This window comes from Sapajus apella, unplaced genomic scaffold (assembly GCF_009761245.1).
Source record: "Sapajus apella isolate SASKATOON/1434 unplaced genomic scaffold, GSC_monkey_1.0 scaffold15, whole genome shotgun sequence".
NCBI classification, from domain to species: domain Eukaryota; kingdom Metazoa; phylum Chordata; class Mammalia; order Primates; family Cebidae; genus Sapajus; species Sapajus apella.
The window spans coordinates 9,497,873-9,525,060 of NW_022436955.1; the positions used below are offsets into that span (position 1 = coordinate 9,497,873).

Sequence of the window (27,188 nt, forward strand, 5' to 3'; positions counted from 1 at the left end):
GGCTCTCTCTCAGACACAGTGACCTTTTTCCAGGTCCAGAACTGCTAAAATAAAAGCTGCCAGTGAAGAATAGGCCTGGGTCATCTGAAAAATGTATCTGGTGTGAAGAATGCAATTTCCATTCCCTAAATGGTAAAGCCTCATGGACTATTTCACACTGGGTTCAATCGCAGCATCAGGGATTATTGTCCAAAGCCTGAGCCAGGCAGATCCCACCACATCCTGTAGCCAGGCATATGCCAGACCAGCAAAACCAGAAAAGGAAGCAGGCTAGAGCTTTACTGATATGAAATAAAGGAATAAGCTCTGAAATGAACTCTTTCAAACTCTTATCCTGCTCCAGTCAAAATCTCTACATCTCCCAGCCAAGTTAATTGGGCACACAGCCTCCCCTGCCTGCCAACGACCTTCAGTGCCCATCATGCAAATACAAAACAGACACTCCCACTGGCCACTGCTCTGCACAGGCCACTAGCTCGCCTGTTCATCTGGGGAAATGACATTTCTCAATCAGGGAACTTAGGGAAGAAGAATCAACAGGTTTGGATGCAGCCATATGCCAGGTAACATGCTAGGCCCTTACTAATATTTTCTTACTGGCTTCTCATGAACATCATGCCAAGTTGATACAAAAGCCCCACTGTGCAAAGAAAGAAACTAAGTACCCAAGAGTTTAATAAATTCTCCCATGGTCCTAGCTCCCCTCTCATTTATAGGTTTAAAAGCTTTGCTCGTTTGTGACATCCACAGGATGTGATGATGTGGCCCTGCCTATGTGCATACCCCACACCACTGGGATTAAACCTAAGGCCACCTCACACCAAATCCATGCTCCAGTGTTTTCCAAATAAATAAGTGAATAAATATATTTCTACCACACCATGCTACCTTTTAATGATAAGATAAACAGAGAGGAAAAGGCCAGGTATAGTGGCTTACACCTGTAATCCCAGCACTCTGGGAGGCCACGGCAGGAGGATATCTTGAGGCTAGGAGTTTGAGACCAGCCTGAGCAACATAGAGAGATCCTGTCTGTACGAAAGAAAATTCTTAAAAATTAGCAGGCACAGTGGCACACAACTGTGGTCCTAGTTACTCTGGAGGTTGAGGTGGGAGGATCCCTAGAGCCCAGAAGTTCAAGGCTGCAGTGAGCTATGATCCCACCACTGCACTCCAACCTGGGTGAAAGAGTAAGACCCTCTCAGGAAGAAAGGAAGAAGGGATGGGAAGGGGAGGGAAAGGGAGGGGACAGAGAAGAAGAAGGATTTGTGTTAGAATGAGAAAGAGAATAAAAGCAATTGGAATAAGTGAACCAAGTTCGCAAACATCCAAAGTATTCCTAATATCAGTTGCCTGTATCCAGACTATCCTGGGGGAATTACCTGAGGAAAGCAACCACACCATTTTAAATGTGTCCGGGGCACTGACACCTCATGGAAAATATGGCTCCAGGGAGACTTTACATTGTGACCTGATGAGGGAGTGTGGAGAAGAACACAGAAGCCACCACCCTCCCAGGTCACTGAGCAGCCCTGCCTGACAGCACTTTCACTGTGGGAGGCACTCCCCTGCTCCAACAAGGAGCAGCCTGTGTCAAGGTTGAGCCCTGCTGCACAGCACCACTGATGGCTGTGACTTGAATCCTACACAAAGGCCAATCTCCAGTCCCCAGACACACAGTCACAGCCTCAGGAAGCTCAGCGCCCACATGAGTGTAAGTGACATGTACAGGTGACTCATTGGCTCTTTGGAGCTCAGCATTGAACTGGCTATTATGGAGTGCCTACAAAGAGTGGAGCCAGCATGGGCAGATTGATGCTTGACTATCATTTTAGCACAGGTTGACATTTCGTATGAGACTCAATGCCAGTTTTATCCCCTTCCTCTCCAGCCTAACCACTGCCATTATCCTAAGGGACATGCATAGAATAGACCTAGCCAATGGCTGTCAGTGTGCTAGGGGCAGCAATTGGGAGTGGAAGACAGCACCTGGCTTCACATCCCAGCTGTTGACAATGACTAATCACGGTGCCCTGAGCAAGCTGCCTCTTCACTGTATGCCTCAGTGTCCCATCTTTAAAATAGGGATTGTTATAAGATTTAAGGAGAAAATCCATCTAAAGCACTTAGTGTTACACTTAGCTCCACGTTCATAGTCATTTTCACTTCTACTCTGCTGTCAACTGCCAACATCCTGGGCCTCAAGGTCACCCAGAAGTTTCTGGCTCTAAAATCTTAAAATCTAATGTCTGACTCCAGCGTACTTCCTCTCAGCTCCCTTAATCATAAGGCATCCTTTGTCTGACTTTATCATAATGTCCAGTCCCCCAAGTTGTTCTCTAAACACATCAGCTCCCAGCCTCATCCTCCCTTCATGCTGCCGCTATCATCTGCCACTCAGTCATTCTCTGAGCTCTTGCTCTGTAGCTCCTTGGCTGTAATTCCCAAGAGCACCCAACCATCTGCCCCAGTTGCGGCACCACTGGCCCCTCATTATGCTGGAGAAAATGACCCAGCCATGCACTCTCCTGGGTCCCATCCCAGCTGTGACGTTAGCACACCTTGGTCTCCAAGCAGATCCCCTCCATTGTTCTAAGTAGACTTGCTCCAGCCACTGTCCTCAAGCCTCCAGCCCCAGCTCCATGTCCAGCTCACGGCCTCACTTTCTACCCCAAAGTGATCAGTAGAAGGGCTGGGTATAAACTTCTCCAACATTTTGCATCACTGCCCACGCACTGAGGAGCCTCCACATCTCTTCTTACCACATCCTCCTCCTCATTGGAAGGTGTGTCTGCGGCCACCTTGCTCTCTGCCTGGGCATCACTCCAGGACTTTTGCTTATCAACTGTCACTTCTGCATTCTATACAGCCTGGCTTCCCTCCACAGGAAAAATGTTTTCCTTCAGCATATCAATGAGGCCAGGCACGGTGGCTCACACCTATAATCCCAGCACTTTGGGAGGCCAAGGTGGGTGGATCACTTGAGGTCAGGCATTCGAGACTAGCCTGACGAACATAGTGAAACCTCATTTCTACTAAAAACACAAAAATTAGCTGGGTGTGGTGGTGCAAGCCTGTAATCCCAGCTACTTGGGAGGCTGAGGCAGGAGAATCACTTGAACTCAGGTGGGGGAGGCTGCAGTGAGCCAAGCTCGCACCACTGCATGCCAACTTGGGTGACAGAGGGAGACTCTGTCTCAAAAGAAAAAAAAATCTTTTTAAACATAAAAAATAAAAACTAAAAATAAAATAAAAATATTAAAAAATATATAAATATATAAAAAATAAGAAAATAAAATTTTAAAAACATGTTCAGCGCTCCCACAGCTCAAAAATAAAAGAAAAAATCCCTCTTGGTCCTCTCTCTCCCTCCAGCCCCATCACGCAGACAAGCCTTCATATAGTTGTCTACACTTTTCTCTCTGCTCCCTCATCCTCTACTGGCCCTGCAGTCTGTCTTTCCATGAAATTTCTCTAAGAAGGTCAGTAACAAATGTGGAGTTGTTCTTGTTTCCCTCCTCTTCCTCATTTCTGTCCAATCATTCAAAGTTCCATCAATTCTGACTTTACCTGCTTAATAGCTTTTAAATCCTTTCCATCTCTCCATGCATCAGTGATGTGTTCTGGCCTTCCCAGCTCATCCAAAGATGTCTACTTAATACCCCCCAACCGGCCCCCAATTCCATGCCAAAGAAAGAAAATAAAGATGTGATTCTCCTTGCTCAGCATTCTAAAATAGTCCCCGCTGCATTGCAGGACAAAAATCTACTCTCCTCTGTGTGGCAGCCAAGGAAGACCCTTGTTGGCCTAGAGGTAGCGAACATGTCACCAGAAGGAATAACTGAGGTGTGATAACTAAGAATCTAACTGGACATAACTTCTCCTTGGCCACAGGCATATTCCCCTTTCATAAAATTCTTTTAGTAGGAGATAAAAAGTTTTCTGGAAATTTCAGAGAAAAATTATCAAATATGGCCCAAACTGAAATTTTATGGCATAATATAAATATCCTTTTTCAGGAATTATTTTTAGGTAGTTATTTCTCGAGATGGTTCTTCCTACCACAGAGGGTGCCACCCACCCCAGAAGATGCTATAAGAGGCAATTTTCATATGATCTGGATATTACCTCATGGGGTATTTGCAAGTTCAGGATCAAAGTGTCCTTCCTTCCTTCTGCCCACAGCATAACCAACAATTTTTCCAATCCTCAACTCTCAAATTCCAGCATTCTGATTCAGAAATACAGAATAGTCACTATTATCCTTCTTTCCAGATGAGAGCCTTGAAATTCAAAAAAAAGATTTTCCTTAGGTTTCATGTACGATGCCCATAGTAGAGTTGGGACCAAAAGCTGGTTCTTGGCCACTGTGGGGTGGGGTGTCTACCCCCAGGAGCCTGAGGTCCACAAGGTCCCATACGAGAAACCCCTTAGGATCGGGGACCCCATGTGTGTTAGCACAGAGGTTATGAAACCACACAGTTAAAAGATGAGGAGGATGGGACGGAAGAGGAGACAACATAAGAGGATTCAAAAAAAGGAGCAGGGAAGAGATGCACCCAGCCTCAGGAAACCCGGGAAAGAGAGGAGGCAGAACATGCTGGACTCTCAACAGAGCCCTATGCTCTCTGCTCTGACAGGGGGAAGCATTGTGTGACCTCTGAGTCAGAAATCATTTCACCAGTGCATTCGGTCCTCGCCCTGCAGTACCAAGCGCAGGGCAGTCAGATAACCACTCTTTCATTTTTGTTTCCTTCCCATCCACATTCTACTGAGACAGTTAACCATTCTAAACCACTTCAGACCTCTGGTGGCCAGGCCAGCTCCATGCTGAATGGCCCTGCCATTCAAGACAAATGTACAATACCACTGACACTGCTACACAGCCTCCCATGCAGCAATAATTCACCTCCCTTGCTAGTGTGCACATACACACACACACACACACACACACACAAACACACGTTCTTACAACATGTTTTCTGTAACAAGTATCTCAGATTCAATTAATGACCAGATTCTCCACCCAGTTGCTCAGCTTTAAAGTGAAGGATCAGCTTCAGTTCTCCTCTCCAGGCATCTCACAGCGTCAAAGTCTATCTAATCCCCTTGATATGTCTCCCTTTCCCCAATTCCCACACTCCCTGCCTTGGCCTAGAGCCTCCTCCTCCTCCCTCACCTGGATTGTGTCTTCCTGATCCTCTTATCCCTTCCACACAACCACCAGGGAAGCATTTCTGAAAGAAAATGTGACCACAACTCCTCTGCTTAACTTCCTTCAACTCCATTGCCCAAAATAATAAATCCCAAGCTCATCATCAGCCACATCAATGAAGTCCAACTCTTTAGCTTGCTCATCATTGAAGGGTAACCATTCATTAAATCATCTACTCAACTAATATGTACACAGCCTCTACTCCATGCCAGCACCATTCTAGGCACTTGGATAAATCAGAGGCAATGATCCTTGCCTTCATGGAGCTTACATTCCAAATGAGAAAGAAAGCCATAATTCATAACCCTATAAGGATATGAATTACAAAGTATGTTAGAAGATGGGAAATGCTGCTTTCCGGCGGTGACGACCTACACACGAGAACATGCCTCTCGCAAAGGATCTCCTTCATCCCTCTCCAGAAGAGAAGAGGAAACACAAGAAGAAATGCCTGGTGCAGAGCCCCAATTCCTACTTCATGGATGTGAAATGCCCAGGATGCTATAAAATCACCACGGTCTTCAGCCATGCACAAACGGTAGTTTTGTGTGTTGGCTGCTCCACTGTCCTCTGCCAGCCTACAGGAGGAAAAGCAAGGCTTACAGAAGGATGTTCTTTCAGGAGGAAGCAGCACTAAAAGCACTCTGAATCAAGATGAGTGGGAAACCATCTCAATAAACACATTTTGGATAAAAAAAAAAAAAAAAGAAGAAGAAGATGGGAAATGCTATGGAGAAAGGAAAAAGGAAAAAGTAGGACAGGGGAAAAGGATCTAGAGTTCTGGGGATGGGCTGGGAAGGTTGCAAAACTAGGTGGTCTGAATCAGCCTAACAGAAAATAACATTGGAGTAGACTTGGAATAAGTGGGATCGTTAGTGTCAAGGCTCTCTAAACAAAGAAAGCGGGAAAAGCTGATGCAAAAGCCCTGGGGTAAGAGTTCACCCGGGATATTGGGGGAACAACATAGAAACCAGCGTGGCCAAAGTGAATAAGAAGGAGAGGAGAAGGAGACACCATGAGAGGAAAAGGAGGCACGTCATGGTCCTCTGTCATTCCCCGCCCCTGACCTTCGTGTGTCTTTTCTGTAACACTTGTCAACGCTGCAGCTCCCCAAAGATTGGCTTTCCTCATGCCTTGGAGCCTGTGCCTGTGTCCTGATGCCACGGCTATCTGACCACAACTTGCTACCCCAGCCCAGAGCTCTGACCATCGCACTCCCTATGCTCCCATATTCCCTGACCATAATGTTATTATATACTAAACACACTAAATGCAATTACTGTACTCCCTGGCTATATTGCCTACTGGACAGAGCTCCTGAAGGAAAGAAGTTTCATCATCTCATGACTCTCTTTTTTTCCTAGGAAGCACCACCTGGCTGGCTAAAGAACGGGTAGATGGAAAGAGAATAGGCATTAGGAGGTTAGGGAGAGGTTAAATTCAAAAATGCTGCTTTGTCTGAAAATTGAGATTACCTTGGCCAAAGAGACACTGAACCTCTTTGGATCTCAGTTTCCCTATATGTAAAACAAATATAGCAATCCTGGCTTTACTTGCATTCCAGAGTGATTCTGTGCATTATAAAAGAGAATGGGGTTAGGCTTGGTGGCACCACATCTGTAATTCCAGCCCTTGGGGAGGGTGAGGCAGGAGGATCACTGGGGGTTAGGGGTTTGAGACCAACCTGAGCAACATAACAAGACCTCAAATCCATAAAAAGTAAAAAAATAAAAGAAATTACCCTGGCATGGTAGTTCATGCCTGTAGTCCCAGCTACCAGGAAGGCTGAAAGGTGGGAAGATCACTTGATCCCAGAGTTTGAAGCTACAGTGAGGCATGATCACACCACTGCACGCCCACGTGGGGAATAAGTCAAGACCCTGTCTCTAAAAAGAGAGAGAAAGAGAATGGATATGCATACCTTATGGATTAGGGGGGTCCAAGTGTGGAGGATCATCATTATTGTTCTCATTGCTATTAATTACAGAATCTTGTATGCCTGTTTATAAAAATTATAAAATCCCGGATGCCTCTGGTTCCAATTATAGCCCAGTGATATGTCCTTGGCTCCAGCAAAGGCAGTGCTGGGGTAAAGTTTATCTTGTGTCACATGCAATTTGTTCTCAAAACGGAGCAAGGAGAGCCTGACTCTCCACGGAAAAGAGCCCCTGGGTGATAAATTAGGAGGATCCTTCAACGCATCCCATCCGTTTTCTGTGCAGGCATAGCTGGCAGGCACCAGCTGTCTAAGCCACACCTGCCATGGGAACGCCAACCACCCCTCCTTCCCCAGCCAATCCCCACCCCCACAAATTGTCAAAAAGGCATCATGACAGATAGAGCTCCCACATGCCACAAGGTAAGTGTTTAAATCTTTTATAAGACAGTCAATGGCCTTTGTAAACCCTCAGACGAGAATTACACTGTGTCTGAGATGGAGCTGAAAGTCAATGGGAAATTGATTCTGTCTAGCTGGTGCTGTTTCAAAAAGGAGGCTTGCTGGGTGCCTTCGGGACCAAATGTGCCATCTACAATCTGCCCTCAGGGCCCGGTGTGTCACATGCTGAGAATGCTGTGATGCCAAGGCCCATTTCTGGGCAGAGGAATGCCAACTAGGCAGCTGCAGGCTCCCACCACAGGAAGGCCCTGGAGAGCACTGATGAGCACCGGGGATGGTTATAAAGTGTGTTTACCTTCCCAGAAATTGATGCCAGTACCAATCTGATGCCATTGCCTGGGCCCTAGGCAGGGAAGCCAGAGGATGATAAACAGCCATTGATCTGGCAGTCACCATCAGGCAGGCATACCTAAAATTATTCTCCTTTGCTAATGACCCTATTAGCTATTGGATCAAACACAGTTAGAGGGTGTGATGACGCTGTGGTTATTTCTTTGCCAATACCCATCGGCCTGATCCATACCATCTGCCAGGGGATACCAAATCTGGCAGCAAAGTCCCTCCATTTGGGATGAGGGAAGCCCAAGGGTCATAGCCTAGTCACAACAAGGATGGCTCTGGGGCCAAGGCGAGTGCATGGACTTTGACAGGTAAATCAAGCCCGTGTATGGTGGCTCACACCTATAATCCCAGCACTTTGGAAGGCTGAGACCGATGGGTCACTTGGGGTCAGGAGTTTGAGACCAGCCCGACCAACACAGTGAAACACCATCTCTACAAAAAATGTAAAAATTAGCCTAGTGTGGTGGTGGGTTCCTGTAATCCCAGCTGTTGGCAGGCTGAGACAAGAGAATCATTTGACCCCGGGAAGCAGAGGTTGCAGTGAGCTGAGATTGCACCACTGCACTCCAGCAAGATTGATTCACATCCATCTTGAGTGAATGAATGAATGAATGACAGGTAAATCAAACATCCCCAGTCCTGGGAGGTGGCAGGGTGGAGAAAGCACTCACTTTGGAGTCAGGCAGGCTTGGAGTGGAGTTCTGCTCACCATCCCATGCTAAAACCAGGATATGAGAAAGCAGATAGTGCTCTCTCATGAAAGCAGACAGCCTGAATCAAGCAATGAAAATGGTATCTCAGTCTTAAGTTCTGATCACGTGCTAGATTCTGAAGCCACCACTTGCCATCCATCACCTCGATCCTTCCCTACTATCTTTAGACATACAAGGTATTATCCCCATTTTCTAGGTAAGGACGCTGGAGCCCAAAGGATTTCAAGAGATCGATTCTTCCAACAAGAGCAAACAATGAGCTTATGTTTATTGCAGGCCTGCTATGTGCTGGGCACCCTTTGAGGGACCCAGCTATGAGCCATGCAAGACAGACACAGCTCCAAGGTCAGGCTTGTGGTAAAGCCCAGACTGGAGTCAAGGTCTCCTGAAGTCATGTGCTGTATCCTCTCCCCTGCAATTCCCCCAGCGGAAGGACTTCTCAGTCCTTTCCCAACTCAAGGTGCCCTTTGTAGTTCTCCAGACTCTTCTAGTTTTCAGATGAGGTCGAGGGAAGTTTTGAAACTTTCCCAAGGCCACATAGTGGGCAGGAAAAGGAGCCACAATCTTGAAATGAGATCAGTGGAATTTCAGGTCAAGTGTATTTCTTCATGGGCTGCTCGTTTCCTGGAATATTGTACTTTATCCCCCAACCCCAGGTCTAAAGGAAGCTAGCAGTGCACAATGTGCCATAGACAGTGGGAGGTAGGCAGAAGGTGAGGGTCTTTGTGCGCTGCTCGGAAATATTTTCATAGTCCACAAGGGGAGCCATCTCATCGGGTCAGCTAAAGGGATGGAATGGAGGAGCACCCCAGTATCCCATTTTTGGCTAAGTAACATCATTGGTACTACATGGTCAGGTGTCTTTGAACTTCGTTAAAGGAGCTTTATTTGAAAACCCTTCAGGATGCCAGAAAAACAGTCATTTCCCACAACAGCCATCTACCCAAGGCAGGCTTCTCAGAGAAAAACAAGTATCACCAGCTGTTATGAATGGGTGGGAGCAGGAGCAGTGTGGTGGTGGGTTTACTAAGGATGAGGTCAGGCAGGAAGGGACAGCAAAGGCGGACTTCCCTGTTGTCAGACAGAGACACAAATAAACACTTGCTGGCACCTGGAAATTCAGTTCTTAAACCCTGCAAAATGAGGAAAACCTAGTATGGTCAGAAAAGGCTTATTTTCTGATGGGATGAGACAACATACAGCTGGATTCAAAGCCAGAGCCACTCAGCTGTTCCACGAGTACACAGTGACAGGCTCGGAGCTCAACTTCGTCTTTCCTTTCTGGAAAATGGGCATAAAGCAAAGACCTACATGCTTAGGGATCTGATAGAGCTATTCATCTATTAGATAAGCATTCAGCACCAGCACTATGCCAGGCACTGGGAAATCAGTTCAGAATGGGACAGGCTTGTTCCCTGCTTTCATGAAATTTATCATTTAGCAAAGAAACCAAACATGGAAAAATGCAATTACAAGACGGCACCCTTGCTTTGATGACTCCTGGGACAAGATCATTTAGAGCAAACCAATGAAGATGTTTGAAGCCAATGATAAAGCCAGTGAAGATGTTTAGTTCTTTTGACTGCTGGAGGCAGTAAATTGGTGGATCAAGGTGACATTGTCCCCCACAGCCTACAATTGCAACAGTTCTTAGAGTCTCATATTCACAATTGCAGCCAAAGAAACCGGCTGTGTGGGTCGTCACTTCTTCCAAGGCTAGCCAACACACATGTCCCCAGGAGCCAGTGGTGACATAGCTTCCTTACCTATTTGGTAAAAATAAATTGTTCTTATTTATTAAAATATTTTTTAAAAAACCTTAAGACACTACACATAAAATGAAAAAGCCATTTTCACCTATTAAATTGCTTAAAATGTGATCTTCTGTTTGACTTTTGCTATTATGGCAACAGTATTAGCATTCCAAGTATATAGAAGAGATGAGTAGGTCGGCCAAAATGAAAAAAATCCACATGATAGTATGACTGTCTTCACTAAGCCTCAGTGTTTTTATTCTATGGGTCCCTTTTGTTAGAAATGAAGTGAGAGGCAAACAATATACCTGGAGTGTTAAGATTACATAATGTTAGTGCTACTAGGGACACGTAAAGCATCAGAGGCTGAGCACAGTGGTTCATGCCTGTAATCTCAGCACTTTGGAAGGCCGGGGCACATAGATCACCTCAGGTCAGGAGTTTGAGACCAGCCTGACCAAAATGGTGAAACTCCGTCTCTACTGAAAAATACAAAACCTTAGCTGGGCATGGTGGCGGGCACCTATAATCCCAGCTACTTGAGAGACTGAAGTAGGAGAAACACTTGAACCTGGGAGGCAGAGGTTGCAGTGAGCCAAGATCATGCCATTGTACTCCAACCTGGGCAACAAGAGCGAAACTCTGTCTCAAAAAAATAAAAAGGCAGCAGGGTCCAACAATTTCATTTGGAGCAGGAAAAAAGCAAGTCTAGGAGAGCTGACAAATCTTGTTCAATGTCACACAGCTGCTTTGTGGTCCAACTGGGACTTCACGTCAGAAACCTTGAACTACCAAGACTCAGAATTCCTCAGACAGAAATCAATTTCATAATAGAGTTGGTAGCCATTAGACAATAAGCTCATTGAGGGCAGGACTGTGCCTATGATCCTTGTATGTACCAGGTGGGCATTTCCTAAGCAAAGAAATGCATGATTTTCAGCATCATTTTAGTGGAATTCTATAGACATCTATAAAAGTATCTATTTTAAAACATTTTTATTTGCATTTTAAGTAAAGTTTCTGTATGGCCAAGCCCCAGACGGGTCCCATGCACGTGTTTTCTAAACAAAAGATGACTAGTGCTGTGATAATTAATCAGTTGGCATTGACAGAAACACTTAATGAGATGAAGCATGAACTGTTTGAAAAAGCAATTGAAAGTCATCATACATGCCATGAATCACCTCTTGAATGCACATTTATTAAATCAGAATTCATAACTTTGATATTTTATCTAACAGGTTTGTTACCCTTTTGAGGCTCTATTGGTGGATTAAAAAGACAGATGTTTCCAGAGCTAAATTGAAGAGGGGTGGAGGAGGAAGCAGCCAGACATCAATTAAATAGTGCAGGCAGCAAAATGCCATCACCCAATGTCTGGGTTTTTTGCTATTGTCTTGAGATAAAATTTAAAAAAAAAAAAAAACTTTGCAAGTGAATAGGCATTGAAGCAGGGTGCACTGCTGAAGGTTTTTGGGGTCTGCCTGACAACAGGTGGAAGGTGTGATGGTTTAGGAGGCAATGATTAATTTGGGGCTTGCAGACATGATTGTCATTAGGGGAAACTTCAGTCGAACAAAAGTCAGATTGATGCAAAACACTATTTTTACTTCCTCAGGGCGCCAGGGAGCTAGAGGGGAATCAGAATCCTCTCCTAGTTTCACGGTCTTCAAAGGCACCTGCTCCTTTTAGTTGAAGCAAATATATATCACATCAATGTCACATCCCAGAACTATTGTCCCAGGTACCTCTTTGGGTGATCAAATGAAAGTGGACTGAGAAGCGTGTGAAGATGTTTAGCTCTTTTGACTGCTGGCGGCAGTAAATTGGTGGATCAAGGTGACATTGTCCCCCACAGCTTACAATTGCAACACTTCTTAGAGTCTCATATTCATAAAAGCAGACCTGGAATCCTTACAGGCAGCCCTCTTGTGCTGAAAGTAAAGGAGACCTTCCCTTTTAACTGCTTTGACACAATGCGACCATTCTCCTCCAAAGCCTTTCAAACCCACCCTTTTACCAGCCAGAATCAGAGTCCAGTTGCTGATTTACATTCCCTTCCAATGTTCTGGCACTTTCTTTGTACAGAACAACACACGCATATAATGACTTTCTCCATCATAATCTAAGTAGACCACTAGAACATGCAACAATAGGACCATCACAAGAGTGAACCTGAGCATTGACACATTTAGAGAAAATTATATAACCGTCTCAGTCATCCTATATGGTAACAGTGTCTCTTCCCCTTTATCTATATTAAGCAAAGGATATGCAATTTCATTTCAAAACCAAAAGCAAATAGAAGAAAGTGTACATAATTTGAGCAAGGCAAAAATTGCCAATGAATGTAATGAACGCAGGCTGCTAAACTCTCTTTCATCTCTCTTTGTTAAAGCAAAAGTGGACAAGGTATTCTACAGAGACACACAAAGTTTGCAATTAATGTCAACTCCTTGTACTCAATTGGGAGTGAGGTTGAGGAGGCACTCTGGCTGGGGAAGAAGCACCATTTCTCCAGCAGAGCTACTCACACTGAAGGTCTCTCACAACCACCTGATTGCTGGGCCCCAAACCTAAAGTTCCCGATTCAGTGGGTCTAGGGTGGTGCTCAAGAATTTGCATTTCTAAAAAGTCTCCAGGGAATGCCGATGTTGCCAAACCAGGTACCACGGTTTGAGAACCACTACTGTAGGCAAAGAAAGATTCATTGGCAAAACCATGTCACCTTCTCCAAGACCAGGTGGATGACATGGAATTCATGGGCCCTGGAGGCTGTTTTGTCATCTGGTGTTATGCCTCCAAATAACCAGGTTGTTTTGATTTTTACTTTTCCTTTGTCATTTGCAGTAACATGTCGACCCTTAAGTTTATCTGCAGTGAGACAGAAATTCATCCTCCTGTCATTAGAGTCATCAATGTAGAAGGGGTAGAGGCACTGAGATCCTCAAGGTCTGCCATAGCTCTGGGCCCCTGAAGAACTGAGATCAAAGAGGCTGAGACATTTGGCTGAGGCCACAAAGCAGAGACTAAACAAAAACCCAGGGCTGCTAACACCCAATTCAATCCCTTCCCTCTAACTCAGCCCAACCACTTCCCTGACAAAGCTGTTTGAAATATCCTGCTGCTTCTAAGAGTGATTTTCTGTTTATAAGACTGTTCTTCCCTGGACCGGTGGTTCTCAACCCTGGTTGGCTACACTTTAGCATCCCCTGGGGAGCTCACCAATGATAATAATACTAGGCCCCACTTTGGAGATTTTGATCAATTGCTCTGGGATGGGACCAGGCATATAATTTTTTAAAGCTCCCTAGATGATTCTATAACATGTAGCTGAGCTTGAGAATTACTACCTAGACTGTGGGATTCTCAAAGGTAGTGTCCATTCCCTACTCTGTTAATAGCAAGATCTTAGAAGATTCTTAGTAAGTGTGCATTGAGGGAAAGACTAGAAAATGCTTACAAAAAATAAAAAAAGGACCATCAGCATCAGCATCACCTAGTGTATTAGTTCATTTTCATGCTGCTGATAAAGTCATATCCGCAACTGGGCAATTTACAAAAGAAAGAGGTTTAATGGACTCACAGTTCCACATGGCTGGGGAAGCCTCACAATCATGGCAGAAGGTGAAAGTCATGTCTTACATGGTGGCAGACAAGAGAGAATGAGAGCCAAGTGAAAGGGGTTTCCCTTTATAAAACCATCAGATCTCATGAGACTTACTAACTACCATGAAAACAGTTTGGGGGAAACTGATCCCCATGATTCAGTTATCTTCCACTGAGTCCCTCCCACAACATGAGTCAATTAAGGGAGCTACAATTCAAGATGAGATTTAGGTGGGGACACACCCTGATTGTATCACCCAGGAGCCTCTTAGAAATACAAGCTCTCAATCTCCATTCCAGAAGCACTGATTCAGAGGCTCTAGGAGTGGAACACAGCAAACTGTTTTAACAAGCCCACTAGAACCCTAGATCATTCTAATGAATGCTATCACTAAGACTCTCTAGAACAGAAGAATCAAAATATGCATGGAAACATTTAGTTAGAAACATAAAACTAAAATTATAGTCTATGGGAAGATAATGAAGCATTGCCCCCCCCAAAAGGTGGTGTGATAATAATTGTGTTAGGAATTCAGGGTTGGTGAAAAAAAGGGAGAAGCCCAGGTATATTATGGATGCTGTGAAGGGAGGGGTGGAGATGAGGTTGGAGAAGTCATTGGGACCTTGAATTGTGGACTTGGGAACTGAGAACCTTGAATAGTGGACTCAGGAGCTCAGAGTTACTGTTTGTCTAAGGGATTGGGAACAGTAGTCATTTCACTGGACAGCAGAAGGCCATCCTGAAGAGTACAGGTCTCAGGGAGGTCCTCTGATCCTCACAACAGTGCTGTGTGTGAAATCCTGCAGGTAAATGGTGCAGATACTCAACATGGGATCATGGAAAACATAGACTTAAAAACCCCCCAAATCCTGGCTTTGTAGCATACTAGCCAGAAGTCCTTGAGCAAGAGACTTATGTTTCCTGAACTTCGGGTTCATCGTCTCTAAAGAGAGTACAATAGCTACTTGGCAAGGTTTTTATAAAGTTTACATGATAAAGATATGTAAGCAGCCTGCACAGTGCCTAGAAAGTGAGCGCTCCTCACACCTGATAGCTAGAATCCCATTTCAGATGAGAAAGCATTAAACCTCAAACCCGTTGCCCTTCTAGTACTGACCATAAAGAGAACTGGAGAGGTGCACAGCTCATCAAACTACAAGAAAGGAAGTGGCCTCTTTAGTGAGAAAACAAAAGGTTTAAGTGTGTTTCTTCCAGAACCCTTCTGGTATTTGATGGTTGAATTCCCAGCCCAGCTCACAAAATCCACTTTAACTTGGACTTTCTGAATTCAGGTTTGCAACCCTGAGAGTAGAAAGCCACTGGGCAAGGAGAGAGCAGTATATGACCCATGCTCTGTAGTACCCCTGGCTTCTCTCCAGACCAGGGCCAAGGCCACCAGCACCGTTAAGAGATTGAGAATGTCATGAGCATTTCTCAGCCTGGTGTTTACCCAGTGTTTGTGCCCAAGAATGCTGAACTTAAGGTGACTGGCAGGAAATAAAACCAAGGAGACATTTCTTTGTAGTGTTCTTTTAAAAATACAAAAGTAAAAGAGCTCCATCTAAAGTAATTAACTTAAAAGCATATAGAAGCCACACACAAAAAAAAACTGGAAGGGCACAATCTGGCTTTGAAAATGAGCACATGCAGCAGGTATGCACCGTTCAATGAAATGCAAAGATAGTTCTCTTTCCACCGTTCACTGATCATGTCTCTTCGGAAAGTGGCACTTCCCGGGTGCATTCCATGCATCGGGCTTCAGGAGAGCCCTTTCCCATAATCAGGTGTTGTCTATTTGTTCAGTAATCAACAAGTGCTCATTGTGTGCCTACCACTGTGCTGAGAACTGAGGAACAAAGATGAATAATGTGAAGGCCACTACTTCATCCATCCTTCAAGGGGTTTATGATAGATTTATAGAGGCAGTTGTTCTCATTTAATCCCAATAACACCACTACTAAGTGAGCATTACAATCTTTCCCATTTTATAAACAAGAAAATTAAGGCTCAGAGGTAAGAAAAATACTACCTTGATGATCAAGTAGCAGAGATAGGATGTGAAGCCAGGACTTCATGTCTCTAATAACAGGGCTCATGCTATATATACTGGAAGTGAGGGACAAGTCTGTTCTCCTCTTTCTAACCCTCAGGAATCCCATGTGTGAAAGAAATGACTTAAGGAAATAAAAAGAGATTTATTTTATAATAAAGAAAATCTCTGGGAATGGGTCTTGCTCTGTCACCTAGGCTGGAGTGCACTGGTACCAACACAGCTCAGTGCAGCCTCAACCTCCTGGGCTCAGGCAATCCTCCAGCCTCAGCTTCCCAAGTAGCTGGCACTACAGGCACTCACCACCATACGTGGCTAATTTTTATTTTTTGTAGAGGTAAGGTTTCAACATGTTGCCCAGACTGGTCTCGAATTCCTGAGATCAGCAATTCACCTACCTCAGTCTCCCAAAGTGTTGGGATTACAGGCGTGAGCCACTGCGACCAGCCATGTTTCTTATCAGACTAATCCCTGAGAGGTATAATGAGACATGTTCCACCCTACTTTCCATTATAGCTTGAAACAGTCTCTCAGGTTAAATTTTAAGAGCTCTGGCTGAGGAGGAAGTCCATTTAGATGGTTGGTGGGGGTGCTTAGAATTTTCTTTTTCGTTTACAAGGTCAATTCTTCTAATGCTTTGGTCTTTCTATTTTTAAGCATACAGACACATACATGCTGATGAAAAATGCCAAACTGTAAAATAAACCGATGAGGTTTATTCTGAGCCAAATATGAGTGGCCACAGCCCACGACACAGCCTAAACAGGTCCTAAGAACATTTGCCAAACGTGGTTTGGTTACTCCTTAACTTTATGCATTTTAGGGAGACAGAACTTACAGTAAAAGACATATATGCACCAATACATGTAAGGTATACATTGGTTCTACCAGGAAAGGGCAGATATCTCAAAGCAGGGGTGGGCTCAAAGATTCCTTCTTGGCAATTCAGTGAAGTAGGTAAGCAGTGCCTGCAGAATTAAAGTCAGCATAAAGACATGCTTGAGTTAAGATGGAGAGAGGCTGTGGAAGTCAAGGTTCTTGTTATGTAGTTGAAGCCTCTCAGTAACAGGCTTCAAAGAGAAAAGATGATAAATGTCTCTTATCAGACCTTAGACCTTAAAAGGTGTCAGACTCTCCAGAAAGGACCGAGTAAGAGGAGATTCCCCTACAAAATGCAACTTTCCCCCCCCAAAAAAAAAAAAAAAGCCTTTGCAGGATCATTTCAAAGTATGTCAAATAAATATATTTTGGGGTAAAATACTTTGATTTCCCTCAGGGCTGGCTATCTGTCATGCAATGCTATTCCAGGGTCAGGTTGTAATTGGGTATCTTGTTTTTACAAAAAGTCTGTTTTGTCAGTCAAGAGCTCTACTCTAATGATAATGCTGGTCAGCTGTGCCTAAACTCCAGCGGCAGGTGGTACATGAGTTACGTCTGACCTCCCTTCCCGTCATATTATGGCCTGAACTAGTATTTTAGGTTTTCTTTGGGATCTCCTTGGTCAAGAAGAGGGTCCATTTGGTCAGTTGTGGGGCAGATGGGCTTATAATTTTACTTCTGATTTACACACAGACATGAAGAACATCATTTGTCATCATTAGTTTCTTGTTTTTGAGACAGTGTCTTGCTGTGTTGCCCAGGCCAGTGGTACATTCTCAGCTCACTGCAGCCTCAACCTCCTGGGTTCAAGTGATACTTTATCCTCAGCCTCCTGAGTACCTGGGACTACAAGTATGCACTAATACACCCAGCTAATTTTTGCATTTTTTGTAGACAGGATTTTGCCATGTAGCCCAAGCTGGTCTTGAACTCCTAAACTCAAGTGATCTTTTTGCCTCAGCCTCCCAAAGTACTAGGATAACAGGCATGAGCCACCACACCTGGCCTACTTTTTACTGCTAAGAAAAGAAAACCTAGAAGAGACACTATCTTCCCCTCGAGCTAGGGCACTAAGGATGCTCTCTGCTTTGGGAAATGGAATCTCTGGAAAGCTTTACCCAGTTTACGGGAATTCTAGCTCTGCCAAGGCGGGCAAAGGGACCCAGGGGCTCATGGAAGTCTAACAGATAAAGCCTGGCTCTTTCATTCTCCAGCCACAGGCAGAGGATGGAATAAAAAAGAATGCTGTAAATCAACCACCACATAATCACACATTTTTGGAGTTTGCTTGTAATTAGTCTATATTCATAGTGCTGTGTGGGTAGAGAAATCTGCACCCGAGGAAACTCCAAAAACCAACATGTTTGTTTCAAGTGACTGATCTACAGGAACCATATGCCAAGTGACAGATAGCTGAATCCCTCCCCTATCTGTGGACCTAGGGCCAGGTATATACATAAATACACCTCAGAACAGCCTTGCCTGCTGCTCCTGTCCCCAGGTTCACATCCCACATCACCTCATCTGGTGATGTTTTACCCTGTTTGCATTTGCCAAACTTTCCCCTCAAGAAAGCAAGTTTTTTATTATCACGGCTGACTTCTCAGGGATAGTCAGTGACATCAGTCAGGGGATGGGGACAAATGGTCACTGACCTGTGTTGAAATAATTTCACACCAGGAAGAGTGTTTCACCCATCTTCAGCCCTCTCAGAAGCCCCACAAAGGAGGAATTCTACCACCGGAACCTGCCATGACAGGCTGGGTCCACACACTGCGTGGACTGGGGAGCCTGGACTAAGATTGAATTCACAGGACTGTCTTCTTTCATGCAGTAATAATAACTTAAAAACATGAAAACTGTAGTACAGAGGATTTGCAGTATCCAAAGTATATGCACATTCGACATTTCATTTGAGCGACATAAAGACTTGAAATTAGAGGTTTTTTGTTGTTGTTGTTGTTTTTTTTTTTTTTTTATCTACCTATGGTTTTTGTAGTTGGTGATTTTTGGATGGGGTAGACTTTGTCTTTACCTAGTAATTTTGGCCTCCTGTTGACAACATGACTGTGATGCATCTTCTAGGAAAAATCACAAAACCTTCATCTAATCCAGCTAGATTTCCATGTATGACAAACCCCAAATGTCCTTTCCTCCTTTCTAGCAGGCCTCAGCAAAGTACTTAGTGTAGGAACTACAGGAATATGACCCACATACAAGGTTTACGTATGTACAGGAGAAGGGGGTGGGTTTCTCTCATCTTGAAGAAGCGTAGTTTATCTGATCAGCTTTCACAGAGTGTCCACTCCCTGTCTGCAGACTAGTTCAGCCAGACCCAGAAAGACCCTAGGACATTATGCAAACAGCAGACAGGTTTGTTGAGAATGAATGAGCTCAAACTATGTGATAATACACACAGGTATGTTAGACATTTAATTCTGAAATTATCTCCTGCAACTAACGATGTCCCCGTCCCGCTACCAACCTTACTACAGTGATGTCTGTCATCTGTTTTGTTTTTCTGCCTCTAGTACTGAGCTCAATGCCTGGCACACAATTCATGCTCAATAAATATTTACCATCTGACTTTTTGAATCAGACAAAAGAATTAGAAAAGCTACATCTGTTTTGTATGTTTATTTCTTTGGATTTTTGCCCCCTGCTGTGGTTAAAGACTAATTCTCAACCTTACCATCAACATTAAAATCGGAAGGTTATTGGATGAGTGGCGGCACTGAGTTGGGGTGTTTGTAGACTGATACAGTAGAATAAACTGGGGAGTTTTCACAATATACCACGTGGGGCTGGCATGCACGATAGCAATAGAGACCAGATGCTGGTTTCTTGTGGCTCTGGACCCAGCATGGGAAGACGGGGTGCAATGCCTTCCTTCAGCTCGGAGCCTGAGATACAGAATCTACTGCTGAAGAAGGCAGAAGCCGCAGTAGCCTCAGGGTATACGTCACTATTCTCCTTTTCTAAAAATTGCTACATCTGTACATGCACAAGCTAATAAAAACGTCTGTGCCACAGGGTTGAGAGCTTTATTACTCACTGTCAAGCACCTCGATTTCGGGGGGCCTTCTCTTTCTAGCCTAAGCGCATGCTCACCAAGGGCAGGCTGGCACCTGGTAGGTGCTCTTGCATCCAGGTTCCAAACCAAGTGGACATCCCATGAAGCCTGCTTTTTCTGCTGGCCCTCCTGGGGTTCTTCCTTTGTGCTTGGGGTCCTGCCTGCTTCAGTTGTTCTCTTGACTCATAGTCTTGCTACCCCACCCTCACATCCATGCAGCCCCTATCTGGAACTTTTCAAAGGCCAATCCCATGAACGGACAATTTCTTATCTACTCAGCCTCAGGCAGAAGGCTCAGGACAGCTCAAGGACTTGCAATAGTGACTAAGTGGAGATGGGGAGGGGCCCCTCAGAAAGAACAAACAGAAAACCAAGGCCAACAAGCAGAGAAAATAGCAGCTTACTGACCTGTGAGGGCAACTGTATGAGAGGGGAGCAAGGTCAGGGTTTCAGCACCACAGACCGGCTGCCAGTCCCCACTCCCCTCCAGTGAGCAGCATGACCTAATCATACTCTCTATCTTGGTACAATGCGTACATCAGTACAACTAGAGGAAACTACCATCAGTGATCTCTGAAATATTTGATGCTATGTTGCTGCTTTCCCAGGCCCGGAAGGAAGGAAGGAAGGAAGGAAGGAAGGAAGGAAGGAAGGGAGGGAGGGAGGGAGGGAAAGGCAGGGAGAGAGGAAGGCAGGGAGAGAGGAAGGAAAAAAGGGAGAGACAAAAAGAGGGAGAGAGGGAAGAAAGGAGGGAGAGAGGAAATGAGGGAGGGAGGGAGGGACGGAGGGAGGGTAGGAGGGAGGGAGACAGTCAGGGAGGGAAGGAGGCTATATTCTGGGATAAATTAAAAAGTAGATGGCCGGGCACAGTGGCTTATACCTGCAATCCCAACACTTTGGGAGGCTGAGGCGGGCAGATCATGAGGTCAGGAGGTTGAGACCATCCTGGCTACCATGGTGAAACCCTGTTTCTACTGAAAATACAAAAAATTAGCCAGGCATGGTGGTACGTGCCTGTAGTCCCAGCTATGTGGGAGGCTAAGGCAGGAGGGTCCCTTGAACCCAGGAGGCGGAGGTTGCAGTGAGCCAAGATCAAGCCATTGCACTCCAGCCTGGGCGACAGAGCGAGACTCTCTCAAAAAAAAAAAAAAAAAAAAAAGTAGACACAATTCTCTACCCTTTCTTGAGACCTCCTTCTGAGTCCAGTGTGGAACCTTGGGAAGAATATAAACATGATATACATACACCTAACAAACCTGGTGTGATTGGCGAGTCTTTTCAAGGATTGTGCTTAGGGGACCCCCAAGCCAATAATGAAAGGCCCTGAGCTGGAAAAGGAATAAAGAGAGGACAGAGAGAAGGAGAGAAAAGTAAGAAAGAAGACAAAAAGTTAGCATGACAATGATAGTTAGAGCAGGAAGAGTAGCAACTGCCCAGGGCCTCTGTGTACTGTGCACATGCTACAGGCCTCCTGTGGGCCATCTTGTTCTTCCTCTAACAGCCCAATGAGGGGATTTCTAGGAATGATCACCAGGACTCAAAGAAACCTGACCAAGGACACACAGCAGTAGCTGGCAGGGCTGAACTCCCTGGAGGAATGTCTGGGGATAGTCACATGATGGTGGCACCTGCTCTGGCACCAGATTGTGCCTGGCTGTTCTCTTGCCACTATCTCTCACTAAATGCAAGCCCTTCCGTGCTCCATGTCCTTATGAGTAAAACAGTAGTGAGAAGACCTACCCCTGTGGTGTTGTCGTGAGGATTAAATGCATTGATTGACTTGCGGAACTTAACAAAAAGCCTGAAACCTAACAAGCTCAATAAATGGTGGTTGTGATGAGAAGGCAGATGAGGACCAGGAGGGAGAGGTGTCGGGAAGTTTCCGTTCACCTGTGAAGCCTCCACATGCAGCCAGACCTAGCGCCTGACTGGCATTCAGAAAGCATGCTTGGTTGAAGGCACACATGCAGGAGCACAAGTCTAAAGTCTGAGGCCCCCGGCTGGCCCAGTCCTGAGTCAACCCCAGCCTTCCTCACTCAGGGGCCCCAAGTTCCATCATGGGCTGGCCGGTGTCGGAGCACAGCTAGCAACCCCTGCTCCCAGCAGGACCCAGGTTAACACTCTCAGCTCCTCTGTGCAGGAGTCCTCTCCCTCTCCCTGCCCCTTTCTGGAGCCCTGTTCTTCTGCCACTCAGGAGTCAGCAAAGAACTACTCCTTATTGCACTGGAGGCTTTCAATCACAGGACAAGGCAGAATCAACTTGCAGGAGTCTAGGGGAGTCTCTCCCCACTGGAGATGCCCAGGATCTCACCTGGCTGAGATGACTGACTGGGAAGTCCAGCTGTCAATCTCTCTAGCCTGCATTTCCTCTCCTGCAAAATGGAAGTAGCAATGGCTACCCGGCCAGGTATTGTGAGTCAGTTCCTGCACTGGAAGCACCAAAAACAGGGGTTCATTTTCTCTTTTTCCTTTTCTTTTTTTCTTTTTTTTTTTTTTTTTGAGACCGTGTCTCGCTCTGTCACACAGGATGGAGTGCAGTGGCACGATCTTGGTTCACTGCAACCTCCACCTCCTGGGTTCAGGCGATTCTCCTGTCTTGGTCTCCCAAGTAGCTGGGATTACAGGTACATGCCACCACGCCCAGCTAATTTTTGTATTTTTTGTAGAGACAGGGTTTCACCATGTTGGTCATGCTGGTCTCAAACTCCTGACCTCAAGTGATCTGCCTGCCTTGGCCTCCCAAAGTGCTGGGATTACAGGTATGAGCCACCACACCTGGTCCAGAGGCTCACTTTCTCTTCTCTTTAACCACGCAGAGGCTTGCACAGACACAGTCTCTCTCAGTTCCTGTGCCTGTCCTACTCAGTGAGCTACCGCTCCTCATTCGCCATCCAGATCCGAGCCCTGGGCTGCTGGGTTCTATGAACGACATTGGCAGGCTCCTTTTCCTGGAGTTGTCATTTGGGTCCATCTGGGAGGTGCTGAGAAGAGATCAGAGGGTAGGAAGGGAATAACGTATTCACTCTGGGGCTCACCCTTCCTTCCAGCTGCAGGCCCATGGCTGTACCCTGTCCCAGAGCCACAGGTCTGGTGGGCAACTCTCTTCTTTCACAACCACTTCCTTTTAAGTTCTGAAACCCTTCCTTGCCCTACTATTCAGGCTTAGGGTTGGTGATTGCCCCCCAGTGTTGCTACCCAAAAAAATGCTTCACTGTGCCTGTCTGATTTTCCTTTTGCCTTCCCAGACTGTTACAAATAGTCCATTTATTGACCTCTCCTCAGTTCCCCCATTTGAGGGCACCATCTTTCTCCCTCTGGGACTCTGATGGATACCCTTCTCTGGGTTCATAATGTTTTCTGTTATTGGAAGCACATTTTCAAGGCCCACTTTTTCCAAGACCCGTCCCCAGGTCAGCCATAAGGTAGGTCTCTGCTGACTTTCCACTCACCATTTGGCCTGCATCAACCTCTTCCTCTCACTGACAGACCTCAGTTCATGAACACAACCTCTCCCGGACAACCATTCAAAAGGAACACAGGCTCTCTTGATCCCCTCTTCATTCCCCCTCAGCACTCAGCACAAGCCCTCTGTGCTCTGGGGAGTTTCAAGAGACCGATAAGCATTTCCTCCCTCACTCCCACTCTGGCGACACTGCTTTAGCATTTCTGTTTTAAACACCAGTGATTTTTTATGCTGACCTTTTCTCAGTCCAGGACTCAGGAAGGTCTGTCCTATCCTCTACCCACAGCTACCTGCAGGGGGATGCCTTCCCAGAACCACAGAACATTAAACCTGAGGAGCCCCTAAGGGCCACCTGTTCCCATCCCCTCATTCTGCTGATGGGGAAGCGGAGAACCCGATTGTGTAAGGGACTTCCCAAAAGCTGCAAGGTGAGTTTGTGAGGAGGGAGACCAATCTAACCCACTGCCTTCAGGATGCAGCATTTACAAAGAGCACCACGGCATCTGGCCTTGTGTCAAGAGCTTCACGCATCTAGGTGCTTTTTCAATGCAGCTGCCCAGCCACATGTGAGCACATGGAGGCCACAGGAATAACATACGGCATCTTCCTGAGGGTCTATCATCTTTGAAGCTTTCGGGGAGAAAGGTGAAGAAGGGTTAAGTACCCTAGGATGAGGAAAGGGAGGCGCCTGCCTCAGAGCAAAACTTAAAAGCTGCCAAAAAACTCAGTAATCAAGGTAACTTATATTTTAATGTAGTACCTTTTAAACATTCAAATTAATGCCCCCAAATTCATTATGAACAAAATAGCAAAACTGTAAGTAAAAATGGCATCCCATCCTGCATTTGCACAGCTCTGCTTCACTTGCTTCCCCCAATCCCAGTCCTTTCTTTTGATAAAGAAAGTCCAATAAAACTTTCTTTATAAAAAGGAGTGCCCAGTTCACCAAGTTGAGTCTTTAAAATATTGCATCCAAATGTTATTTTGATCACTGAGTTTTTTGTTTATTATTATTATTACTTGGTTTCTTAAGAAAATAAGAAACCCACTCACTCTCACTACCTTTTTCCTGGCTGGCTCACTAGTAAATCATTTAAAATATGCACAAATAAAGCAAACCAAGTTATACCAACAAGTGGAATACAAAAACCCTGTGATTTTTAAGATAAAACAACAGACTTGTGCTTTAGGCAATATTGTCAAACTCCTGGAGCTCTGCCTTCACCCTCTCCTCATTTAGGAGTATTTCACAGCAACAGAATTGGACAGGATTATACTGATAAATTAGGTGAAACATTCTGTTCCACTTTTGATATGAGGAAGCTGAACCTGAGAGCTGTTGGGTAAATTGTCACATGTCACTGAGTTAATGAATGATGAGAACCCAGGTAAAGCATTGGCTGACTGGTTGGTTGAGTAAAGACACACTTGCTTCTGAATCCCTTTCTTCATGTTAATAAAAACAGACAAGGGAATGACCTGAATATGCCTCATTGAACTTGTCAACCCACTTCTCTCTAGACCGAGTGCACCAAGCTTCTGGAAGAACAGGTGAGGTGACGTAATTGTTACTTGGGTTAATAAAAAAAAATTCCTCCCAGGTGCAGTGGCTCATACCTGTAATCCCAGCAATTTGGGAGACAAAGATTGGAGGATCACCTGAAGTCAGGAGTTCCAGACCAGCCTGACCAACACGGTGAAACCCCATCTCTACTAAATATAAAAAAAAAAAAAAAAAATTAGCCAGGCACATGCCTGTAATCCCAGTTACTTGGGAGGCTGAGGCAGGAGAATTCAGGAAGGCAGAGTTTGCACTGAGCTGGGATTGTGCCATTGCACTCCTGTCAGCCTGGGCAACAGCAAAACTCCATCTCAGAAAAAAAAAAACAAACAAACAGGGGATTGGTAGATAACAAATAGTAATACAACTATAAGGACTATCAGCATTTTGGAAGTTCCACATAAGTTCCAAATCTGGTCCAATTATGCCCTAAATGTGGCCTAGAAATGAAAGCTGGGGCTGGGGCTGTACTGGGGACCTTGGTGCCATCTGTGCCAAATTCATCACCCTCCATCCTTCCTCTGATGCCTTCTCTCTCTGAAATGGCCATCCTCCTTCTCCCCAGTCCAGGCCAACTTCACATGAACTTCAAGACTCAATGTCACCAACCCTTTGCACAAGCCTTCCTCAACACCTTTTCAGCATTTGTGCTGCCTCTTTTGCACTCACTCATTGACTCATTCATCCAATTCATTAATATCTCAGGAATTTCTTTAGCTCAGCACAGTGCAAGGATCTGAGGACACAGTGGGGAATAAAGAGACTTTGTCTGTGCTCTTAAGGAGCTCATGGTATTGTTCCCATGGGATCCAGTATTTCTCTCTCGTGGTGGGGTGGGCTCAAACTGAACTCCACTGACCTGTTTTCACCTTGCTTCTACGGCTTGACTAGCACACCTCAAAACCATGTACTACTTATCTATAAATCCTCAGGACACAGCTGGACTCATCCCAGAATAGATGCTCAATATAAACGTGAGTGAGTGAGAGACCCAAATTGGTATTTATTTTACATTGGTGTTGCAGGTTGTCTGATCATCATGCCCATGGACTCTGCCCTCTGGCCATTTCTGTCATCACCCAAATTCCCCCTGGGGATGTCTCAAGAAATAGAGCTGCTTTTCCAGCTAAGAGAGTCAGTATCAACCCGCCAGGGCAGGAATTTTCTCCATAGCTCCAATCAGCACACTCCTTGAGCCAACGGTCCAGCAGGCTATTGACATGTCTCAAAGGCAGCACGCCTAATGCAATGATTTTGATTGGAAAGTAGGCAAAGAGCTCTCAATGACCCACTCTCTCTTAATTACATGAAGCAAACACCTCCTCAAGTACAGCCATAGAAATCTGTTTGAATCTTTGCCCCCCAGCCCTCCCATCCTACCCACTGACCGGTGTAGGGAGTTGAAAAGCCAATAGTTGCTGAATGAATTGGGAAAAGGATGCACCGGTCCGTCTGCTTGGGGCAGTGGGATTATATGTGAGTCTGTAGCTTCATGTCCAGATTTATGTTCTTGTCCCCAGATTCGTTATGTAAATCTGTAGACTGAGTTCATCTCGAAATTTCAATGTGCTTCAAAACCCTAAACCTTGAAGTGAGTTACGGATCAACTCAGAAGGGGCCAAGTCATGCCAACAAGCCCCCAGCTAGCTTAAGAGGAATGAGTCAAGTCTGAACGGCCACTGATTCTACAATGGAGGCCCCAAGGAGTGGAGGGCCAGAACCTCAGATCTTCACACAGGAACACAAGGTAGCAGTCCCCACTCCTTTTCCTCTACTTGGCTTGACCCTGCTCCTTCCTGGCCTCCTCCCTGGCTGCTTCTCTGACCTCCCAGACTCCAAGAAGACAATTAAGCCTTTGCAAAGCACTCATTCCCCCTGCTCTAGCACTCCATGCCCTGACCTTGACTTGTAGGCTGACCTTGGTATTTAAGGCCTTCCCTAACCTCATTCCCTCACTCCCAAACCAGCTGTATTCAGAATGTTCTCCAAATTTAAATCTCTGCATAGATTCAGGGACATTTGTGGGTAGACCACAGACATGTCTCTTTCTAGCAAAACCCTCTCCCAACCCCTGGGTATTCGCTCTCTCTCTCTCTCTCTCTCATATATATATATATATATATATATATA

General features: G+C 45.3%; 1 protein-coding gene and 1 long non-coding RNA gene across 2 annotated transcripts in view; one reads left to right on the forward strand and one right to left on the reverse strand.

Moving 5' to 3' along the window:
- Positions 1 to 7,447, reverse strand: part of LOC116555504 — a 45,532-nt gene extending 38,085 nt beyond the window's left edge. Inside the window, exons 1-2 of the long non-coding RNA XR_004270560.1 lie at positions 7,137 to 7,447; positions 5,180 to 5,237 (exon numbers count right to left, since the gene is read on the reverse strand). This is a non-coding gene — a long non-coding RNA (uncharacterized LOC116555504). The remainder of the gene's footprint in view (positions 1 to 5,179; positions 5,238 to 7,136) is intronic.
- Positions 5,566 to 5,922, forward strand: LOC116555503 (40S ribosomal protein S27-like). The gene has a single exon (XM_032284110.1). It carries the CDS (start codon positions 5,601 to 5,603, stop codon positions 5,850 to 5,852), a length of 252 nt encoding a protein of 83 aa, XP_032140001.1. The 5' UTR covers positions 5,566 to 5,600; the 3' UTR covers positions 5,853 to 5,922.
- Positions 7,448 to 27,188: the final 19,741 nt, after the last annotated feature.

Excerpts from the sequence above, each read along its gene's own strand:
- LOC116555503 (XM_032284110.1), top strand. The coding sequence starts at position 5,601 with ATGCCTCTCGCAAAGGATCTCCTTCATCCCTCTCCAGAAGAGAAGAGG.